This window comes from Zonotrichia leucophrys, chromosome 3, assembly GCF_028769735.1.
Source record: "Zonotrichia leucophrys gambelii isolate GWCS_2022_RI chromosome 3, RI_Zleu_2.0, whole genome shotgun sequence".
Classification (NCBI taxonomy): Eukaryota; Metazoa; Chordata; class Aves; order Passeriformes; family Passerellidae; genus Zonotrichia; species Zonotrichia leucophrys.
In genome coordinates this window covers 22,127,483-22,151,286 of record NC_088172.1, presented here as the reverse complement: position 1 = coordinate 22,151,286, position 23,804 = coordinate 22,127,483, and the positions used below count along the sequence as shown (strand labels likewise).

At 35.7% G+C, this 23,804-nt stretch overlaps 1 protein-coding gene across 1 annotated transcript in view; it reads left to right on the top strand.

Moving 5' to 3' along the window:
- Positions 1 to 23,804, top strand: part of MYOM2 (myomesin 2) — a 75,317-nt gene that overhangs the window by 34,154 nt on the left and 17,359 nt on the right. Inside the window, exons 16-27 of the mRNA XM_064710124.1 lie at positions 2,159 to 2,342; positions 5,518 to 5,692; positions 7,023 to 7,144; positions 9,287 to 9,474; positions 11,944 to 12,070; positions 15,098 to 15,276; positions 15,446 to 15,560; positions 16,114 to 16,270; positions 16,363 to 16,469; positions 18,152 to 18,196; positions 18,678 to 18,814; positions 23,554 to 23,698. Of these exons, the coding sequence (XP_064566194.1) occupies positions 2,159 to 2,342; positions 5,518 to 5,692; positions 7,023 to 7,144; positions 9,287 to 9,474; positions 11,944 to 12,070; positions 15,098 to 15,276; positions 15,446 to 15,560; positions 16,114 to 16,270; positions 16,363 to 16,469; positions 18,152 to 18,196; positions 18,678 to 18,814; positions 23,554 to 23,698 (1,681 nt within the window). The remainder of the gene's footprint in view (positions 1 to 2,158; positions 2,343 to 5,517; positions 5,693 to 7,022; positions 7,145 to 9,286; positions 9,475 to 11,943; positions 12,071 to 15,097; positions 15,277 to 15,445; positions 15,561 to 16,113; positions 16,271 to 16,362; positions 16,470 to 18,151; positions 18,197 to 18,677; positions 18,815 to 23,553; positions 23,699 to 23,804) is intronic.

Here is a 23,804-nt window from a genome sequence, read left to right as displayed (position 1 = left end):
ACCCTCTTACCAGTCCACAAACACTAAACCTCTTCATAAAACTGCCACACATTCAATTTGCACCATGAATATTGTAACAGCCTTTCCTCAGGCCCTTACTACGCAAGTTTTTTTCTTTGCACATCTAAAATTCTGCACATCCCTAAACAATTTATTCCCCAGCTGTCCTGTTCATGTCACTCCTTTTTTTGCAGCCCCCCCAGCTTGTCTTTTCCCTCTCAGACAGACAAAAAACCCCTCCACTTCAAAAGAACTCCATAGGCCATTTATACACTCTTCATCATCATTACCTGCTGGATGTTGAACAAATTGATATAAAGTGAAAACCACTCACTGGTTAAATTTTCCAGCAAGTATGACCATTTCTCCCACTCTGCCATATAGATTCAAAAGAAGTAATGCAAATTTTCATAGAAATAAGTATCTAGTTTATCTTTCTATATAATAAAATATAATCCTTTCTTGCATTTATTCCCACTTACATATGTCTTTGCTTATCTATACATTTCAGGAATATCAATGTAAGGATTTTGAACCAGCTCTTGTCATGGAAACACCTTATTAGTTCCAGAATATGCAGAAAAGCTCAGATAAAAAGCTCAGAGGTTTCGATTGAGTGGACACCTACATCTGGTTGGATGATTTGATTCTAAGAATGAATTAGAAAAGATACAGTGTCTGCTTGTTTTATACAAATAAATTTGTATAATACAAAGTACGCAGTAAATGACAATGATGACAAAAAGTCTCATTTAAACATGAGACTTACTGAAGGAAAGTGAGAATAGGGACAGAAAGGCTATTATTAGAAAAAAGAGCTTTATTGTACTAATTAATACCCGAATCTAAAATATTTTTGCATAAATAACTGGTATCTATGAACAGCTTAGTCAATTCATAGGTGAATGTTTGTTTTTTGCTTTCCACTGTCATCTGTTAATTTACAACAGTTTCTATTTTATTTTAAATAAAGAAGATTCCATCCTGAAGAATAAAAATGTATTTGTAAAGCCTTCAAGAGACACAAAAAGAAAGGAATTTTCTATGTTCTCCTGAAATACTTTTTTGACAGATAAATCAAATCAAACCACAGAACAAGATGCTGATTCTTTGTGAAAAAAAGAAATTTATGTTTTTCGTGGCAAGAAGTAAAATGTATGGCAAAATAATATTTATTTCATATTTTAAAACTTTTTATTCTGAAGAAAATTGATGTTATATTTATTTTTTTTTTGTTGAGAACCCTAGGTGGGTTCAGTACCTATGAGAAAGATTTTGATATATAGACTCCAGCTGTTTACATTATTATTATTATTTGTCTATTGTAGGTGTCATTATATAAAGGGTAGTTTCCAAGCACCCATGGAGACACTGTTCCTCCTCTAAGAAATTCACACAGTCTATCAGATTTTGCTCCCAGACTTTATGTTCCAAAATTTTATAAACATGTAATTTCTATGCACCTATCTACGTGCCAAGGAAATTTTCTTCAATCTATTTATTAGGCACTTGAGTTTTACTGAAATTTCCGAAAGATTCCATGACTAATTTTTGGTTAGAGTAACAGTTGATGTGGGAAATTGAATGGACAGCAGACTTTTCTCAGAGTACTGATTTTCTGGCTCTCCTCCATGTGCAGTTGGGGTGATGATAAGCTCAGCTGCTGCACTGAGAATACACAAAAGTAATTACTTTATTTGATGAATGCTTTTAGGGGACATGACCTTACCCAACAGAATAAATAAAGTGGTGAGTAAAGTAACATTTCCCTCCCTACCTTTCTGCAGAGTTTGGATTAGGGCTTGTTTGCTTGACTCCAAACCTTTAGGTGTTCATGTGAGTTTTGCAGGACATGTGAGTAATTCTTTGGGGCCAATCACAGTTGACAGTCATAGCCCTGAAAGAAAGCTGGCTGTATGTCCAAGTGTGCATGTATTGAAGTCAAGACAGGCAAGGAGACAGTGAGCTATTCAGATCTTTTTGTAGAGTAATGGAATACAGCAGCAATGAGAATTTGCATATGTTTAAGTCAGGCATTTGAGAGTGATCCTTCTCTCATAGCTCTCAAATAAATTCATGACAGGATGCAATACAGCAATATGTTCAATTTTTGACAGTTCACAGAAATGATTCATGGCTTTTTTGTTGTTTTTTGTAGTCCATGGTTGGCAGTGGAAGTTGGCAAAGAGTCAATGCACAGGTTGCAGTAAAATCTCCTCGCTATGCAGTGTTTGACCTTGCAGAAGGAAAACCATATGTTTTCCGAGTGTTGTCAGCAAATAAAAATGGCATCAGTGATCCATCTGAAATCACAGAACCTATTCAACCACAAGATACTATTGGTAAGGTATTAATTGCAAGACATTAATATTAAAAACTGTAGATATTTTGCAAACTGGAAATGGACAACTCTCATTAGAGTATAACTATAATAATAGTAGTTGACTTTATTTGTGTTCAGTTCTGTGAAGGATTTAAAAAAGCCAAGATTCTAAATTTTAGAGACTTCCCTGAATTTTCCTAGTGATCACAAGCCTTGCTACTGAAAACAATAATCAGTATAATTATTTTTAGTTATTCGCTCTTTAGTGTTCTATTAATGTGACATCAAAAAATAGGTTAATCACTAACTTTGATAATTATATTTGCTGGCTCAGGTAATTATATACTACCTAATTCCCTACAGTTTCATCTAGATAAGGTAGCCTTTCATTTCTTTCTTAGTATTCTGAGTTGCAAATTGCTGGTAGTGCACTATTCCTCTGTCATACAGATGAGCAGACTTCAGGGAAAGATACAACTACATATTCAGTGGTGATTTTCCAAATGAAAATGAAGTGTTTATCTTGGGGTCACATTCAAAAACACAAATGAAAATTTAGGGAGTGGCTATTAATCTTGTTTTTGAAATATTTGTTTTGTTTTTGCAGTTTTACAGAAGCCACACACAGCAGCTTGATGTATTAATAACTGTCACCTTAAGTGCACATATCTTACTAGTGCACTTTCTAGTAATATATAAAATATTTACAGTATCTGATATACCGCAGTTAAAAATACAATCCATACTTTCAGCTTGATCTGTGACTACATGACAAAGAAAAGCATTTTTTGCTTTCATATATTCTTGATTTGATGTCTCATTAATGCATATAAATTATTTAAACCGTTCAACATTCCCCAAGGTAGGGAAGAAAAACACTGTATTTATTGCACTTAGTACAGAAAATAAGCTATCCCTTAGAGGTTAACACAACACCTTCTGCATAACTCACAGCTTTAAATTGGGCACAATGCAGAAGAATCTATTTTAAAGAGAAACATCAGCACTGTTTTCAGAGACAGAGTTTGCTACCTGAGCTAAAATATATCAGAAACACTTGGCTCCTTTTAGTTGCCTGCACTTAGTGTCATTTGATATTCTTAAGGGTGACAGGGACACCTTCATGGGGGCAGAAATCATTACATAGTGACTGTTGGTACCTTATGAGCAGAAACTAAAGAATGGTTGGGACATCCTAGGCCATCCTAAATGATACTTAAAATCATGCTATTTAATTGAGTGGTAAAGGAATATTCAGTTTGTGGTTAAAATCTCAATTTAGGTGTTTCCATGTAGGTATCTACAGGTGCAGTAGATGCTTCTGCTCTGACTGTGGCAACTGGAGCCTGGAATATAAGCTGGCTGATGTTGTCATAAGTTGCCCCATGTCACCCAGCTGTAGAGTCTCTCTTTTGGGGTGAGAAGAATAATTTTCAGGACCCTACCAAGCACTGATGGAAGGCTCAGTTTAACTGGCCAAAGTGACATCTTTTTCAAATGCTTTCAGTTTGCCATTCCAGAGGACTGTAGGTTCTATCTCCCGAGTCATGTCTGACAACTCCATGAAGAAGTGTCAGATGGTCCAAAATGGCCCTAAATTATTTGTGTAACTGAGTTGAGCCCTAGTTCTTTGACTACAGAGGCAGCTCAAGGATATGTGCTTGTAGACATACATAAAAGCCCAAATGTAGGTACATTTATCAGACTGAATCCATTTGATCTTACAAGTTTATTGCACAAAGTATTTAAGTTTTTTTTTTTTTAATATTGAAAGACTAAGTGGAAGACATGCTGCCTTTCTTTTGTTTCATGATGCTTGCAGTTCTCTGCAGTATCAATCTAAGGAAACTAAAATATCTTCAAAAGGCGAGTACTGGGTGCTTGTTTTAACCTGATGTGTTAGGCTGAGACCTTGCTTTATTTCTTGCATTGTGAAAGCTCAGACAGATATATTATAGTGTACAGACTGTGTGCTGATTCTTACTAAGATTTTTTTTTCCATTTGGATCTCAATATTTCTGGTTCTATTTATGCACATTCATCTGTTTAGATCGGTGTAAACTGACAATGAACTTTCTTTGCATGTAAAGTAAACTGCATACTATGGTACATTGAGAGAACTGTAGTCAACAGATTGGAGGAAGCTTTATCCTCTTTTTCTTGGTGGTGTTGAGGTTGGTCCTGGAGTGCTGTTTCCCAGTTCTGGCTTCCTTAGTCAACAGGGATTGTTGTAAATCAGAGAGGTCCTCTGTATGGCAACCAAGATGATCGAGGGATTAGAGAATGTGAATGATTAGAGAGATGTTTATTTAGTTTGAAGACTTACAAAGATGATGGTGTCAAACTTCTCAGCATTGTCAAATGACAAATAGAGGCAAGAGCCAAAAATTGTAGCTTAATAAATTCATTCTAGACATACTCTTTTAACGAGAAAGGTGCAAGGTGCAGGAGGGCACTGCTGGAAAAGGTTGTGCAGGTAGGCTGTGAAATCTCCATTGTCAGAAGGTTTCAAGACTCGTACAAATCTGTGACTGACACACCAGTTTAGTGTTGGTGAGGATCCCACTCTCAGTGATGGGCTAGAGGGAGTAAGTGATCCCCAGAGATCCCTTCCAACCAGTGTTCCTATGCTTCTATGACATTCATCTAGCTACTTTTAGATAAGATTTTGGCATTCAAATATATGCTTAAAGTTATCCTGAAAAGCTCATATTTTTGGAATTGGGGTTGTCATTAGTTAACTGTAAGACATTATTTCTTAATCCTCATGATATCATATCTCTATAAAACTATATGTGCATTTTTTACTGGCACAGTAATGCTAAAGGGACATAGGCTATACATCAACCTCTTATTTGAGAGAGAAATTAGTGAGCAAAGATTTTCATATTGTATGCTTTTATCCACACTCATATTTGAAAATATGTGGTCCTATAATTGGCTGTCATAAAACCTGTATAAAATCATATGGGTAAGGAGCCTCACCGAGCATTCTGAGAAAAAAATTGAAAAAAGTATATTTGTATACACACATATATATAGGTATGCAGACTTAAAGAAATATATTAAAATGCATATCATATAACAATATTAACATGATAGGAGTAGTTACAGCTGTAGTGATTAAATATGATCAAATAACTTTTATTTTTATGTATTTTCTAATATGTATATGTTTTATTTCTTTTTCTTAGTTTTACCATCTGCACCTGGTCAGGTGGTGGCCACAAGGAATACAAAAACATCAGTTGTAGTTCAATGGGATAAACCAAAACATGAAGAGGATTTATATGGCTACTACATTGAGTATTCTGTGGTGGGATCAAACCGCTGGGAGCCCAGTAACCATAAACCTATTAAATATAACAGGTATTGATAACATTCCTGTATTTTTGGGAAGTTTGAAAACTGTAGGATATTTTAAAGACAATTTATGTGCTAAGCAATAGGATTATAATTGAAGGAGAATGTTGAATGAATGGGAAGAAAAACAGTCTGCTGACTCCCAGAGCCAAGATTTCTGAATTGCAGGGCCATTCTCTCACCTTTTGATTTTTTTCATATATTTTTCTATTCCCTGGCTTTGAGTTTTAAAAGCAAACTCTAGAGACATTATTCTGAGTGTCTTGGACACGGGAAAGTGCAAAATACGCCCTTTTAAAGTATGAGTTATGTTGTGGGTTAAACAGACCTGATGAGGAAGAGTATGAGAAAGGAGGGAGAATTCTAAAGCTTTATCATAGTCCATGAATAACAGAGGAAAAGGTCAGGCCATTTCTGCTATAAATATGGTGGCAAAAGTGCTTTGGCAGCTGACACTATTGTGCAGGAAAGCCAAGTGTCCCATTCCAGAAACATCAGAGCTCCCTGATCTGTTACATCTCTGGATAAAGAACAGTGGACCCTGTTTCTGATTCCTTTGTCATGACACTAGCACTGTTTCAATTTCTGATGATTTCTTATTCCCTCCTGAAGATACCAAACTTCATTATGAGATTCTTCAAGTAATTTCCTCTGTGAAAATCATATTTATTTTTATTGAAATCAATCACCAAATGCAAAAATTAGATTTTTACTTTGTATTTTCTATAACAAGCACATCATACTGTTTAGTGTATTATGTCAGTCATTAGCTGACATTTGTATTCTGATGAGTCCTTTTTTCAAGTAGTCAAGAAATATGATTAAAAACAGTAGAGACTAATTCTTGGTCAAAGGGGGTTGAGAAAGCACAAAAATAAGAAAAAAACCATTTCATTTCTTCATACTTGATCATATAGTGCAATAGCATAGCTCTGAGTATTTTATTTAGTACAGTAATTACCTAAGAAACTCAGATCAAAACTGAAAACTATTTTTGACAATGACAAGAAAACTACGGTGAAAAATGCAGTTCCTTCCCAGAATAGATTAGAATTTAGCAAGACAAAGTTCAGAGGGAATATAATATATTTTATCTGACTTCACCTGCCAGATCAGTACTAACAATCTGATGAGTACTGTGATTTTTGCTACAGTGTCTCTTCCAGTTATATTGTACTACATCACGCCTTTTATTGCAGTTTCCTTCTTGGAAATATTTTCCTTTGTGAAGCACTCATGAAGTTGAGCTTTTTAATTGATACAACAATATCATGTTACAGCATAGAATGATTTCTGTAAAATATACACTAATGTGATGCTATCTTTTTTAACCCAGGTTTGTTGTTCATGGTTTGGAAACTGGAGAGCAGTATGTCTTCCGTGTGAAAGCTGTGAATGCTTTAGGATTGAGCGAAAACTCGCAGGAGTCGGAGGCTGTAAGAGTGCAGGCAGCCCTTAGTAAGTGTGATTCTGTGCAGCTCAGCTTCTTCTTTCCCAAATGAGTGACATACCTATAGCAATCACCTCCTTTGGTCTGATTTACAACAATAATATACAATAATATAATATCATGCACATGGGTTTAATGATGTCTGTTCTCTGGCATGTGGCTGTTCTAGAGAAAAGATATTGTTTTATAAAAAAGTTATTTATAATGACTGTTAGAAATATTGGGTAAGATGAACTTTAATGGCCAGGTTGCCTTTTGCTCCTAGGCTGTATCAAAGAAATGTAAATAGTGAGTGAGTTAGACAATTAGTTTCTGAGGAACTTAGACACTCAGAAACATTTTAGCACAGTATCTGCTCCATTTAGAAGAGTTCCAGTAAGATTTATTACTGTGTAACTTAACCAAATAGAAAATCCCCTTTGTTTGCTCCAGGTTGGAGCACAGTCTACCTCCTCTGGTGTCCCACAAACAAAATTTCTGTGTAAGGTCAGTCGTGCAGCCATCAGTGGGAACAGTACATGTTGAGTGAAGGGTTGAATAAATGTTTACAACAAAGAATACGCGGGTCTCGGCTATCATGGTTCAATTTGAATTAAGGGACAGTGTCAGCTCCATACTGAAAAATTTTAAATAGGGCATGTTTTCCCCAGCAGAGTGCCCTCAACCTCTTGGAGAAAACCAGTAGACATATTTATGAGAAATAATTCTCTAAAAGATTTATAATTCAGTGTAGTCAATAGAAAGTAAATTTGTATATTACTGACAAAGTTACTCTATTTGACTTTTTTAGGAGGAAGTGTGTCTCATATGGGTAGGTGGTGCATGGACACTTGCACATCTATCACCACAATGTTGTAAATGCACTTGCACCTATTTGTCACTGTGTGCTTTGGAGATGAGGGTTGCATGGGGTATATCATCAAACACAGAGCACATGGATCTTGCACACACTTATGGGATGTGGACAGCTTTTATCCATTTTTGTAGCCTTTACAGGAATTTAGCAGGACTATTTATAGATGACCTAGCATTAGCATGGCCAGAATCTTTCTGTAGTATTACTTTAAGATTATTTAAAGAAATTTGCTACAGTCATTCTTATTTACCAAGAAGTGGCAGTACATACAAAGGCCACATTTTGTGACCTCTGAGTATAGCGCCATATCTGAAAAAAAAGTATGAAAGGGCAGCTCTGCTGATTGCTATTGCTTTTCATGGTGACCACTAGTACAGATACAAGATCAGGGACTGAACTACTGTATTCTCTTCTGAATGAGGTAAGTTACATTCTCTCAAGTTATACTGGTAATTCAACTGAAGGTATCAGATCAGCTTTAAGGACAGGTGTTTAGCTGTACTGATTGAAGCACTCCAGTGTCAAGAAAGGGGTATCTTTGAGCAGACTTTCAAGTATGGATGACAAATGCAAAACTGCTTGCTACAAGGGATGCTTGCCAGTAGGAGGGGATTAAAAATCTCAGAAAAAGGGTTTTATTCATCTCTAAGAAGGTGCCTTGGTGACATTTCTGCTTCTGCTACAGAAGGGAGTAAACCCATGCAAGGAACCTCTTGAAGGACATTACTATTCTGCCTCAACATAGGCAGAAAAGTTAACTTACTGAAAATCTAAATATTTTCTTTCTGGGTCAAAAAGCAGTCACAGTCTGAATAAAGCATATAATATCAGGACAGTACAGGAAAACTGTGGTGGCCACAGATCAGCCAGTTGCATGACTAATTTCATTCAAGTTTATAGAATTTTTTCTTTTTTTACTGGATGATTTTTACTGTATTCCATAATGACTTGAGCAGCTTTTTTTTTTTTTTCTTCCTAGGAAGAGGTCTTCTGACCTATTTAAATATTTTAGCATAATTTTTGGTTTGGAGACACTGGCATTATCTAAAGATCATCTATTCTTCCTTGCTACCTTCTGAGAGGGCAAAACATTAGGCAGATGTTTTAAAACCTTCCATGTTTATGTCTGGTCATAAAATGAATGTTGGTTAGCAACTTTACAACTACTTTGCTCTCATTGTGCAGCTGAGAGTATGCTGCAGAAAACAGAAGCAATATCAAAAATGCTAAGCAGCTTCTACACTGCAGTGCTTTAGACTCTGTCCTAACTCTCAGGTTGCTTATTTCCTTGTAGCTTGTCCTTCATATCCTCATGGTATCACTCTTCTGAACTGTGATGGGAATTCAATGACCCTTGGCTGGAAAGCACCAAGATACAGTGGAGGCTCACCAATCCTTGGTTATTATATAGATAAAAGGGAAGCTAACCATCAAAACTGGCATGAAGTCAACTCTTCCCTTATTACCCGGACAATTTATACGGTTAGTATTTTCTGCTCATTATATTTTTGTAGTTGAATTTTTTTCTTCGGCATTTTTTAACAGAGAAATTCTTTAAATAATTACTTCAACAAAACTAGGCACTTCCATTCTGAGTGCAGCAGTGTTACACCTGGGTAAAAGATCATTGCCATCCCCTACTGTGAAATTCTAATACAAATAAGACCACTGAGATAAGTAAATTTTGGAGGGAAAAGTGTGAAGCACATTTTTCACAAGGAATAAGAGGAATGAGCTATAAAATGTTCCCCAAGCTATTTTCATTAATGATCACTGTATACATCACCACTATAACAACATACAGAGAAAGGATGGAAGCATTTAGCAGGACAGATAACTGCTCTCTGTAGGACTGAGGACTTGCAAACAAAATGGGGATGAGTTGAGAAAAAAGATAACTGTTCTTACTCTCAAAATCTGCCTTCAGCTGAAAAAGCATGTTTATTAATGAACTCAGCATTATGTCTCGTCACCTCCTTCATAGAGTACAGTTTTGAAATAAATTACTTCTGCTTGCAGCTGCAACTCATGTAATGTTTCTTAAAATAGGGAAATTTGGGTGTGAACTTCCATGGAGAAAAGTTAGAGAGATAGGATATAGCAAGTAATCAATCAATGTGATGCCTTTTAAATTAAGTTAAACAATCCCATTTTACTCATAAATACTTAAAATTTTATTTCTGCAAGTCAGCAAATTTCCTGTAAACCTTAGGACAAAAGTAAGTCTTGCAGGTATTTGACACTTAAGTAGAAGATAATAATGCAGATGAGCTGAGGAAGAATGTTTCATGCACAGAAGGCAGGAAGCAATACTCAGATGCATGTGTGCTTGTGACTGATTCTATGAGTGGCATCTCTGACACAGCTGATTGACCATGGATGGTGACAAATCAAAAAGGACAGGTAGGATAGGCATGAAAGGGCTATACTAAGCAATGATTTGCACCTATTTTTATTTTTAATGCATTTGTAAACAAATGAGTAATGTAAATTAGGGCTTACCACTGGGAATTTAACTAGGTATTTAAGTGTCAGTCCTGCCAGTAACTGCATTTGTTCCTAAAGGTGCATCTTCATACATTAGTTTGAATGGCTAGAATGTGAAACACTGATGGTAAACAAAACCAAGACAGCTTTTAGTAGCATAGAATATTTTATGACATACTGCAAGCAGAGAATGCCTGAGATATTCACTACAGCACTGGGAAATCACTAAAGGTTTAATCTTCTCTGATAAAATAATTCTATGGGAGCCCCACAAATATTCTTTCCCTTAGTAACCTGAGATTTCAAAGTCATTTTTACAGACTGATCTATTTTTCCATCTTTTGGGTCAAACTATATAGCTCCTTGTCTTCAGGAAAGTGTGTCTAAATTACTTTAGTGCCTGACTTTTCTGTGTTACCTTGTTTGCTTTGGTCTTGTATTTGATGCTACCCCATATGTTTGTTGCCATCACATGTTTTTTATAATAAAAAAATCACACCAAAATCCTTTTATATCTCACATTTTCAAAGACAACTATTTATGCATGAAAATCTAAAACTCTTTGGTATCTCTACTAGGAGTACCACTCCTCGCTGTCTCTCTTGAGACATATGGTTAAATATAACTGCGGGAAAATTATTCAGAGGAATCAGGTGTAGAAGACTTGGGTTTTTATATTTCGGTGTTCTAGAAGAAGAAGGATGGAAGAGGGCTGCTGTGTGAGGTGTTCTGGGTGTCAAGACATTCATGCCTTTTAGTCCTCTACTTTGATCTCAAAATCTGAGATGCTGCTGTGGGGATGGGCTCATTAGATAAATCAGAGTTAATTTACCAGGGATGTTTGCAGAGGATTATTATGGATTCTGCTCATCCCATTACCAGTGCTTACTTTCTCACTTTGTAGTGGTAGGTAGCATCAAGAGAAAGTTTCATACAAGGCCCAAAATGCTACTGAGAGGCTCTCTCCTGGAGTTACATCAGAACATTGTGGAACTAATTGGATTGTTTTTTCTTTTATTTTCCTATAATTTCCTTTTCTTCCTAGATCAGTCCTTTGTGACCTTTTTAAGCAAAACACAAAATTAACTCTTGCTTAAGTGAATGGCTTGTGAGCAGCCATTCACAAGCAATATAAGAAGGTATTTAATTTTAGAACACTCACCTGTAAGTATCTGCTAGTGGTCATTCATTGACTCGGCTCCTTGAATCTTTGCTCTGAACTCTTACAGCTTTTCATGCCAAAATATGAGTGCTGTTATTGCAAGGATTTTGTGGCTGAAACGTGGACATATAATATAGAACTCGCCAGTGTGTTTGGTTTAAGAGTAAAGTCTTCAAATTAGACCCTTCCACACAGCACTAAGCCCTGATAATCAATTAACTAATGTTTATATCCAAGTATTTATTAAATGAATATAAACAATGGCTTTTGATATATTGAATTTTTTTATCAAATGAAAAAAGGTAGAGGATTTGACTGAAGATGCCTTCTATGAATTCAAAGTTGCTGCTGCAAATCTGGTTGGAATAGGTCAACCTTCAGATCCCAGTGAGCATTTTAAGTGTAAAGCCTGGACTATGCCAGAACCTGGTAAGTATATTAGTTCTGCATGAATCTCAACGTCCTTAAAACACAGCCACGGAGTTCCAGCCAAACTCTGCAGGATATATTTTGCTTAATTTCTTCCATAGTTCCTGTTGAGATTGCCCTTGCTTCTGAAATCTGTTAAACGTTACCGCCACAACTCTAATGATGACGTCTCTTTCCTGGGGAACAGATGACCTTTTCTTAGCATGTTGAGTGTCCTTTTCATTCCCTGCTCTCACCAGCTCAGAAGAACATTGAGCCTTCAGTCCATGCTTGTATCTCTATCACTTCTTCAAGCCCTACAAGCTCCACCTCACACTCACCACCTGTACAATATCTCTGCACCAAAAATGCAGGCTGTTAAGAATATTCCTGGAGTTTCAGACTCCAAAACTACATCAGCTTACAGTCATAAATAAAACATGAGAGGGGTCTGTTTCTTCTGTTTCTTGATGTAGGGACAAGTGGCACAGCTAGTCTTCTATTCTCCTATAGTGTGCCCATGTGGGTGTGTTTCCCCTGGATTGTACCTAGGTGTTACCTGAGAGATTATTATTAGCCAGGTGTTAGAAAAATGTGCTAACAAACCTACAGTGGTAGTGGCAGTGCACAAACTGGAAACCCTATTCCAAATAAGTATTTTTCAATGCTGAGTAGAGCACCTGTAACTCTAATTTCTGCAGGTCATTTGCCTGCTTACAAATCCCTCTCTTTTTGCCCTTTAAAACAAAAACAACACTATTAAGTTCCAAGTAGTTCCTTTATATGCCCATATTCTTTGCTGAAAAGGTGTTTGTCTTTATGTTTTCTAGTTAAATTCTTCAGAATTCAAAAATCTTGCCAAATGGATTTAATGACATGACCAAAATGTCAATAGCAAAAGGGTTAATCTCCTGACCTTTACTCACTTTAATTATATTTTCTTATAATCTTGTGCTATTTAGTGTAAATGGATCATCATTTGAACAATTATTTTTTTAAAAGGAATTAGCTACAATTTATGCTCTCTACAGTTTTTTCAAAACAAAATTGAAATTATGCAGTGTGTAAAGAAGTGAAAATTATCCTTCATTTTAAATGACAGATAAAGAAATGAAATGAAATGTATTTTAAGGAAATGGAAAGAGTGAAATTTCCATAATGAACAATCTGATCTTTTTAGTGTTTGGGTGATTACACTGTTCTCATTATGCTATGAGTTGAATTGACAGTATTGCTTTCCTCCTGCTTAAAAAAACCGGCTACAAGCAAAGAACATTGCCCACCCTGCAAAAACCCTCAAATCTCTGAACCTGTTAAATATTTCACAAGCCTTTTTCAAAATATATTTTTAAACAATGGTTGAGCAATAATGAAAATAAATAATGAAGACTGGGAAAAAGAGCCTGACCCTCTTCCCAGACTTACTAAAGGTACTGAGGATTAGTGCAATGTGACTGCAATATATTCCCAGTGTCAACAAAATATTCTTCCACCTTTTGATATGGAAGAAAGGTTTCCTTCGAAAGGCCAAAACCTTTTGCAGGATTTCCAGCATAAGTGATGGATTCTTTTCCCAGAGTCCATAATTATTTCATCCTTCCACAGAACTTCAGTCTTAGGTGTCTCTGTGAGTTTCTGTGTCTTAGTAATGATAGTTAATGGATTATCTTACATTGCTTTAAATAAAAAGAAATGTCTGGGGTCTCAGACTCCTCAGAATAGAATATACTTCATTACACTTTTCCTTCTACTCTCTAGATTTCTGCCAGATCCATTTGTCAATGTATTTTTCATTATTTGTGGATATGTGGACATTCAGATTGGGATTTTTAAGGATCCCTGAGGGAGTACTTTAGGTTCCTTGAAAATGGCATTCTTTCCATGAGAAAACTAATATTTATCCTTATAAGGTCTGAAACAGGTATTTAATATGTTTATTTTCTGAAATGTGTTTATCCACTTTGGAGAAAAACTTTTCTAATTTTTTTTTTCTTTCCCCCAGTGTATTTGCTGAATTTCATCCTTTACAAATTTTATGTTCATTCATTGTTAGTTAAAATCATGTAGGCTGGAATGGCAATTAGATTTATTTGTAAGGCTTTCCACTCTTTTTTTGTGATTATTTTAAATTGTAAGATATGTTGTAGGGAAAATGAATATCTTGAAAACTGAGGAAATCCTTAAGTCTCAAGTTAATCCTTAGGTCTTCAGCTTTCTAGATCTAAAGCACAAGAAGCAAGCAATATAATTTAACCGTGGTAGGAAACTTATATAATTATGCCTTTACATTTATTCTTATTTACTAGTGTAAATAAATATCAAGAGTATAGTAAAAATAATTGCTATAAGTTAGACTGAATAGCACTTCAACAGGTAGGTGGAGGAGAAGGAAAGTATAGTAGGAAGAACATAACCTTGTAGTTGCTAACATAAACTCTCACTTATTTGTAGAGTATCAGGATATTTTTGGTTTAAATATCTCTTCTAACACATACCATTCATCCTGAGAAGTTCCTCTCAGCTGTCCACAATAAAAATTTTTTTCTCAGGGAACAAGAAGCCTGATCCAAAGTCCCTTGGTGCCACTGGATTTGGGATTACTTTGAAAGATCATGGCTCATGTATAGTAATGAAAAGATAAAAAACCTGGTGTTAAATTATGAACCTGAATCAGACTCAGTGAAGCAACTTTGATGTGAGGCTGGTGAGTTAAATAATAGACAAGAAGCCTCTCTTTCTTGTTGGAAAATCTTAAACTGCATGGATTTTCCACATGATTAGCTTAACCTTAAAATATAGTTACTGAGATCTAGCTAAGCAAGTATGCTTCAGAATACTAATATCACTCACTGTTTGAGACAGGTATTGATGTACATAGCCATGAGGGGGAAATGGCCTAAATACTACATATACCAGGTGTATTGTAAAGGATGGGATTTTTGAAAGCAGATACAATCAAAATTATAGTGATGCATTTCAGCCTTTACTGGAGCAGCTTGCAAAACTTTATTATGTTGAAGTGAATTTCCAATATCTGAAATATTTTAGGTCCTGCCTATGATCTCATGATATGTGAAGTTAGAAATACATCACTAGTTCTTCTGTGGAAAGCTCCTGTGTATGAAGGCAAAAGCCCTATTACTGGGTATTTAGTGGACTATAAAGAAGTAGATACAGAAGACTGGATCACTGCTAATGAAAAACCTACTTCAAAGCGCTATTTTAAGGTAACATTTTCATTGAATAATGTTAATATAAAACTGAGTACTAGAAATTCTGATTGAGTATAAAAAAGATATGCATTTGAACTTCAGCTTCTGCTAATATCTTCATATGAGTAAACAAAATAGTTGAGATTGTTTTTTTAAATTGGCTTTGCCCTTTATCTTGTTTAAGGTCACTGATTTACATGAGGGTCATACCTATGTTTTCAAAGTTCGTGCAGTGAATGATGCTGGGGTAGGCAAGTCATCTGAAATATCTGAACCAGTGCTTGTTGAGGAACGGCCAGGTAAAATGAACTGTTTAATCTCCTCTGTTTCTAAAATACTTGGAATTGCATTTCATCAACCTAATTTGATACTGTATCACATATACGTATTTAAAGAATTAAGAATCTCTTAGCCTTAAAACTTCAATCATGTGGATATGGAGACAGCTATTAGAATTTTTTCCTTCACTTAGTTCAGGAGGTATTTGATAATCAATTGTTCTGGTTTTTATTCTTACAGAGGTGCTATTTGTTGTGAAACACATTATTAAAGCTTTAGGAATGATAATGAAATTGGTTTGTTTTTACATTCATATCTTCTCATATTCAGTTATATCTTATTCATTTGTTTCTCAATAAGCATTTATTAGTATTATCATTCATTTCTTGCATGTAGAGTAAGAAACTTAATAGCATGTGATGCTGAGCCAGCACATGACATAAACCTGCTTTAAGACCTGCTAATAAAATCGGTATCTTTTAGGACAAAATAGATCTGAGCTTTAGTAATTTATGAATTGCACCTTGGCAGGAAAACACAGTCTTGACATTTGAGTTGATTCCTGTTTTTCAGGAACAAAAGAAATCTATTCAGGTGTGGATGATGAGGGTAATATTTACCTGGCTTTTGACTGCAAAGAAGCAACAGATGCATCTCATTTTGCATGGGGTAAATCTTATGAGGAGATTGATGATTCTCATAAGTTTAAGATTGAAACAGAAGGAAATCAGTAAGTCATGCCAATCTACCAAAGGAAATCAGTAAGTCATGTTAAAAATGTGATACACAGCTAATGATATTCTTTTTAATTGGTGTTTTTAGTTCTAAGCTGTACTTCAAAAATCCTGATAAATCAGACTTGGGCACTTACTCTATCTCAGTTAGTGACACAGATGGGATTTCCTCCAGCTTTGTTATGGATGATCAAGGTAAGGTCCTTACAATTTCAAATCTTTCTTCACTGTATCACCTCAACTGCACTAAAAATTGCCCAAGGACAAAACAGAATAGAACCTTACAACTCTCACGTTATTTCCTGTGCATTAAAGAAAAAAAAAAAAGGAGCCCTTAACAGGCTTTGTGTGATTACTTATTTTTCTGATTATCATAAGAATGAAAGCTGGGATATCTTCAGGCAACATTTTCTAGATAAAGATAAAAAATATGGCAAATTAGAATTGTTTTCATTATGCTGGGATTATAATGATGTTTGTAAATATCCCTTACACTTTCAGTTGTGCTTGAGGCTCTAGATGCAGTTTCTCATAACTGAGATGCAGGAAATTAGTGAGAGAAATGATGATGCTTTAACAAGGTCCAAATACTTTGGGTGAAATTATCATTTAGCTTACATATATATTAGTTTTGCTTTATTTCATTGTAGCTATCTTTTTTTCATTGGATTCACAATTAATTTGCTTCAGTCTCACTTTTTTCTATCATTGAGAAATGCTGACATGAAAAACAAAGATAAAAATTTGCTGCTTTCTCAGTTCTCAGCTGTATTTGCTCTGCCCAGTTCCTCAAGTATTAAAATCCCTCTGCTTCTCAACCTACTAAGCCATTTAAGGAATCACAGTGAGAAACATGTCAAACCACCCTTTCCAAGTAGGTGTTGAGAAGAAATCCATGTTCAGGGGGGAAAAAGAGAGTTCTCCAGGACATGGAAGATTTATGAGCCATTATCATGAGCACTGCCCTTTAGCTAAGTTTTAAAGCATCTCTCTGAAATCTTTCTGTAGATCTTGTCATCATCTGCTCTAGCTTTGAATTTTTTTTTTTTTAATGAAGCACTGAAGCTGTTTCCCATCCCATACTACCCCTATGTCTTTTCTGATCATATATCACTGGAAACTACAATTTTGTTTACACTGGATCCCTGCACAAGTATCAGATTTTTCATCTTAACACTAAAAACCATAATTTCACTGTCCATTTACTCTCTCAAAAGCTATAACTTCTCCTGTAAATTTGCTAAATCCTCTATCATGTCATAAATCCATGCTAATTTTCTCTGGTCTTTACGTTATCTGTAAATTTGGAATTGGCAGTAATGTTCATTTTCCAAACCTTTCTTGGTAATGACTATGATAAATAGGATTAGTATGAAAATCTAAAAAACTAAATTCAAGACTCTCACACAGCCTTCATGAGGATTTGGTGCATTAACTTAAACTTTCTGTACTGATTTCAGACTAACCTGCACTCAATTTTTTTTTCCTGACACAATAAAACAAAATTTTCAGGAACAGTCTGAGAAAGGAAGTCAGGGCATAAAGGAACCTTATACACTGCTTAGAACTGTGGTTTCCAATCTTCCATTTATATTGCTATTTTAAAAGTATAAAATAGTTTTTGGCCATTGTTTAGATTCCCTTGCATAAGAGAATGTGCACTAAAATGCAGGCAGGAGGAACATTTGCTAAGTCCATGTATAAGAAGTTAAGTTTCCTAAATCTTTTTATTCAGTCATTTTTTTAAGAGTTGTGTATTCATATTCAAGCTTCAAGGAGATAACTTTGCTGATGCTGATATTTATTTCCACCAACACCCATTTGCTGTCTATATTTTTCGGAATAAATTAAAACGTGAACATTTTTCTTATTTTCAGAGTTTGAACGTTTGATGGCATTAAGCTATGAAATAAAGAATCCAAGTAAGTTGAAGATCTGAATCTATTAGACACTTCTAGAAGGAATGTAATTACATACTAATGACTGGAGTTCCAGAAAGATTCTTCCTGAGACAATGGCAACTTCATTTTTCATGGCAGTTTCACTGAGCATGGAACACCTTGCTTCCTTATCTTCTACTTTTGTTAGAAGAATATTAGTTGACATCAAATAAGGTCATCGTTCCTAAATGTCTCAAGTTTAACTTTGACAATACATTATAGATTTTTACTAGAAAAATCCATACACAATGTAAAAACAGTAATATGTACATCCTCTTCTTCCTTTGAGAAATTAATTTAAAAATCAGCCAAATCAGCATTATTGGTAGAGGACTTTTCCCTGTGTATAGTTTGATACCCAGAAATCCATAAATAATAGGGAATTGCTAGTATTTTACTATGATATTCCTATTTCTCACAAGGTTTCATGAACTACTGATTTTTGATTATTTTCTTTTTGTAGCAATACCACTGAAATCAGAGTTAGCTTATGAGGTTCTTGATAAAGGAGAAGTTCGTTTCTGGATTCAGGCTGAAAGCTTATCTCCAGATTCTACTTTCAGATTTGTCATTAATGATAAAGAAGTCGAAAACAGTGATGTAAGTATATAATGAGTACTATACATAAGTGATTTTGTTTAAGAAACCTGCAGGTTTCTATTGTTATCACAGAATCATAAAGTTATTTAAGTTGGAAAAGACCTTTAAGATCATGGAATCCAACAGTTAACGTGACACTGCCAAGTCCACTACTAAACCATGTCCCTAAGTGCCACATCTACTTGTCCTTTAAATACCTCCAATGATGGTGACCCAACCACTTCCCTGGGCAGCCTGCTTCTTTCAGTTAAGAAATTTTTCCTAATATCCAATCTAAACTCCCTTGATGCAACCTGAGGCCTTTTCTTCTTGTCCTATTGCTTGTGACTTGGGAGAAAGGGCTGATCTCAACCTGGGTACATCCTCCTTCATGCAGTTGTAGAGAACATTAATGGTCCCCCCTGAGCCTCTGTTTCTCTAGGCTAAACAACCCCACCTCCTCCAAATGCTTCTCACAGGACTTGTCCTCCCAACCCTCACCAACTCTGCTGTCCTCTAGCACCTCAATCTCTATCTTGCAGTGATGAGCCCAGAACTGAACACAGGAATTGAGATGTGGCCTCACCAGTGCTGAGTACAATCCCTGCTGTGGTGCTGCTGGCCACCCTGTTGCTGATACAGGCCAGGATGCCATTGGCCTTCTTGACCTCCTGGTCACATGCTGATGGCTCATGCTCAACCAGCTGTTGACCAGCACCTCCAGGTCCTTTCCCACTGGGCCACTTTCCAGCAATTCCTCCCCAAGCCTTGTTTTGACCCAAGGGCAGGACCTGGCACTTGGCTTTGTTGTACCTCATACAATTGGTCTCGAGCTACCTATTCAGCTTGTCAAGATATCTCTGCAGAGTCTTCCTACCTTCCAGCAAATCAACACTCCTACTCAACTTAATCCTTTTCTCTAGGTCATTATTAAATATGAAACAATATTAAACAGGACTGGCCCCATTGCTGAGCCCTGGAGAACATAATTTGTGATATCTACCAACTGGATTTAACTCCATTCACCACCACTTTGCCCTTGGCCATCCAGCTAGGAGCTACTGCTTGTATCCAAGTTAGGAGCAGCCAGTTTCTCCAGGAGAAAGCTGTGGGAAACAGTATCAAAGTCTTGGCTTAATTCCCAGTAGGCAACATCCGCAGCCCTTCCTTCATCCACTAAGTGGGTCACCTTGTCACTGAAGGTTATCAGGTCAGTAAAGCAGGACTTGCCTTTCACAAGTCTGTCCTGGCTGAAGACTAGACTCATCCCCTAGTCTTCCTGTCCTTGGTGTCTCTCAAGTTGTAGCCACCTCTTTATTTCCCTGGCACTGAGGTCAGGCTGACAGGCCTGTAGTTCCCTGGATCCCATAGCTTCTTAATGTCATGTTATTAAGGTGTGATAATACCTGAAAAGAAGGCCAATCTATAACTCAAATATTTTTTTCAGTGTAGAATTCTTGTTGCAGAGTGAGCCTATTCATACTGGAAAAAGAGTTGGACTCTGTCTATTCATAAGGAGAGTTTACACACAGATCAGTGTTAAGCACAAATATTTTAGAAAAATAGCTCAAGAAAATGGCTGCTTCAGTTTTGGATTCCAAACCAACAAGACATGCTGTTCCCAAAGACATTCTGAGGCTGATATTAATAGTTTTATGTATAATGTGGGAGGCACTTGACAATGCAGCAGCCTTCATACACTTAAAAATTTTATATGCTATCACTTTCTATTTTGTTTTTTAAATTTTGGAGTAGAAACTGTGCATTGAGCAGCTACATAGAGATGAGAGGGTAGGCCACCAGCTTCCCACATTTTTATAGCTCTTGGAAGACCTCTCATATAAAGGGGCATAAAAAGGATGGGCTGAGAAGAAAGTAAGGTCATGCCTTTGCAGGGCACGTACATGGTTCATCTACAGGCCATAAGCCCAGTACTGGAAATACTTTCCTGTGAAGACTTCATCTTCATTGCAGCTGTTTGAAAGATTTGGTTCATTCCTGAGAATGCAAATCCTGGTTTGGGTCAGAGAAGCTTTATCAGCATTTTTATACCATAAAAAGGCAGAGAGCATTTACTTTAATTACATATTGACGAGTGGAAGAAGAAGTATTTCTGAGTAAAATAATTATCTGTTTATCTTTCTTTAATAAGTAATAAACCATAGCACTGAAAACCTGAATATTTGTGCCTAGGATGTATGGAAATGGCAATACTTTGTTTTGGCAATGTTCATGAGACAGAATGAGCTATTTTTAGTTTGCATATGTTCTGGAAGTGTTGACATCAGAAAAAGTCTTGAAATGAAGCTGCATTATTTCACCTCTTTAATTAGTAACCCACAGGTGACATTTATGTTTGGAGACAGATGATATTTTTGTGGAAAGTCACATAAAAGCCTAATATTTATGATGCCCATAAAATCATTGAACTTCATCTTGCTGCATAATGGCAATAGTTAGAAGCCTAATTGCACTCTAAAACCTGTCTGGAGACTGGGCTACAGTCACTGAACATGTTCAATAGACCATTATGCTGGGGAATTGGGGCCTGATTCATGACATTGGCTAAAGTGATAAATTTTTCCTGCTAGGTTCTAACAGGGAGTTTTTTTGGTAAGATTTCAAAATAAGCTTAAAATGGAACGAATTGAGCCCCATTTACTTACATTTTATTTTAATATTTTAATATTTTTTAAAACAAAACTGGAGAATAATAAGAAAAGTGTCATAAAGAATCAGATTAAAACATACATCTTGCTTTTTTTTAAACTTTTCTGCTTCTGGCAAAATTTAATTTAATGTTCTGCCTGGGAACTCTTGAAGTAAATGCCAGTGTAGTCCTTGACCTCTGAGGGGAAGAGGCTGTAAGCAAGAGTTTGACTTTTGCACATTGAAATTTGAACTTATTGATAGTTTAGGTAAGTTTATTAATGCTCTTTTTAACCTCCCTCACCTATCACCGTAACTCTCACAGATGAACTCTAACACAAGTAGTTTTTGTACTTAATTTCCCAATTAATTTTATCTTGCCTTATTCTTTGACATTGTATCTTTCTTTGCAGTATGTATGGGAAATCCTGTATCCAAGTTAACATACATATCCCTTAAAAAATTATTATTCTGATCAATCTGTTAGCTGACTGCTTTGTCAATTCCACATATTTTCTTTTTCTTCATTCTTCCATTACCCCATTACTTCCATTAAGATTTAAAATATTTATATATTTGAAAATGCCAGTACTGAATGCTAAATATCTTGACTGTGTGACACTGTTCTTCCAGACTTGTTATCCATACAACAGTGAGTCGGTTTTTGAGGCTGGCCAGGATGCATTCCTCAAAGCTAAAGCAGATATATCTGTGGGGTCATTCCTACTACTTTTGGATCTTAGAGGACTTAGGGGTTCTTTCATTTCAATAAGATTCTAGAGAGCTTAATTAGTGGCATTTTTTACTAGCTTTTTTTATGTTTCTTCTTTCTTCTCCGTCGTTAAACTTTATCTATCTCTTACTTTAGTACCATTTTTTACTTTTGGAGACAAATAAAGAGGTTTATCAAAGGATTCTATTTGTAAGACATCATGTCTCCTTTTAACAGTATGTATAGTAAATTTAAAAGTAACAGGGTCTATAGTAATTCACTGCATATAACTCCTAGATGGTCACATTTACTGTTCTGTGCAATCGTGACTGGAAGTTAGTGTGTGATATCCTTGGCCACATTGTTTACCTACAAGTATTCACCAAGAAACTTCTATGGGTTATCTTTGCTTAGCTTTAGGTGTTTGTTAGTTGAGATTCAAAAAACATCATTGTCTTTTGGGGACATTGTCTTCATAGTTGTAACTCACTGAATAAAAGAGGATATTAGTAAAACATGGTTGTATCTAAAACAGTACCTGAAAATTCTAACACATATTCTGCGAAGATTGTGCAATACTAGCTTGTAATTTTCTGTTTCCATGATGATGGTTGCCAATAATTTATCTTTCTGGAATATTTAATAAAAAGCAAACACGTAAAGGACACAAACAATGAAAAGCATATTTAACTTTGAATTCAAGTCAATATTTGGTGTTTTGTGTATTCTGCGAACACTTAAGTGAGTAACTATATATCCTGAGAGAATTATACCTCTCTTTTGCTGGATTTGGTCAATCCCTTTTGGGTCCCAGAAACTCTGTGGAGTTTGCACAAGTTACTTTTCTCATGGTTGTTTGCTTAAAGTGTTCTTTGAAAATTACACCTAACATTAAATAAGAAAATAATTTCTTCCTATGAGAAAATAAGATACACTATTGACTGCTATATATGTCTCAGATATTTAGTAGGGATGACCTTTTAGATTTGGTGTGATCTTATTTGAAAATCCATATTTAATATTTCCAGTTGTTTCTGGACTCTGCAAGGAATAATCCTTCTGCCTAGCAAACTCTCTTGTTTAACTGTAAGCTGTAATGTTAAAAGCTAGCAGTTAGGCTCTTCAAATATGCACAGTGCCATAAACAATTGTTTTCAAATACAAACCAGGTATATTATGATGACTTGAGGATTCCCAATGCAGCTGCATACAGAGGTTTCTGTCACCACTGGGATCTTATTGCTCAAGAGTAAATAAAAGCAAAGTTTTCTTCTCTTAGTTTACAATTAAAAGGACATGAAAGAGGTTGACTGTGGGGGAAGGAATATAACTCATAATTTATTCAATAGGAATCATAAGTAATTTACACAATGCTAAAGTACTTATTTGTTTATTTCAGAGGCATAAAATAAATTGTGACCGTTCAAATGGCATTATAGAAATGGTGATGGAAAAATTTACAATTGACAATGAAGGTACCTACACAGTACAGATTCAGGATGGAAAGGCCAAAAACCAGTCCTCATTAGTTCTCATTGGAGACGGTATGTTCACTGAAACAGTGAAGTACTGAAACTTTGACTCTGATGACAAAGTGAACTTCAATTATTCTTTGAGTAATTTTGTGACTAACTCATATTTCATTCACCT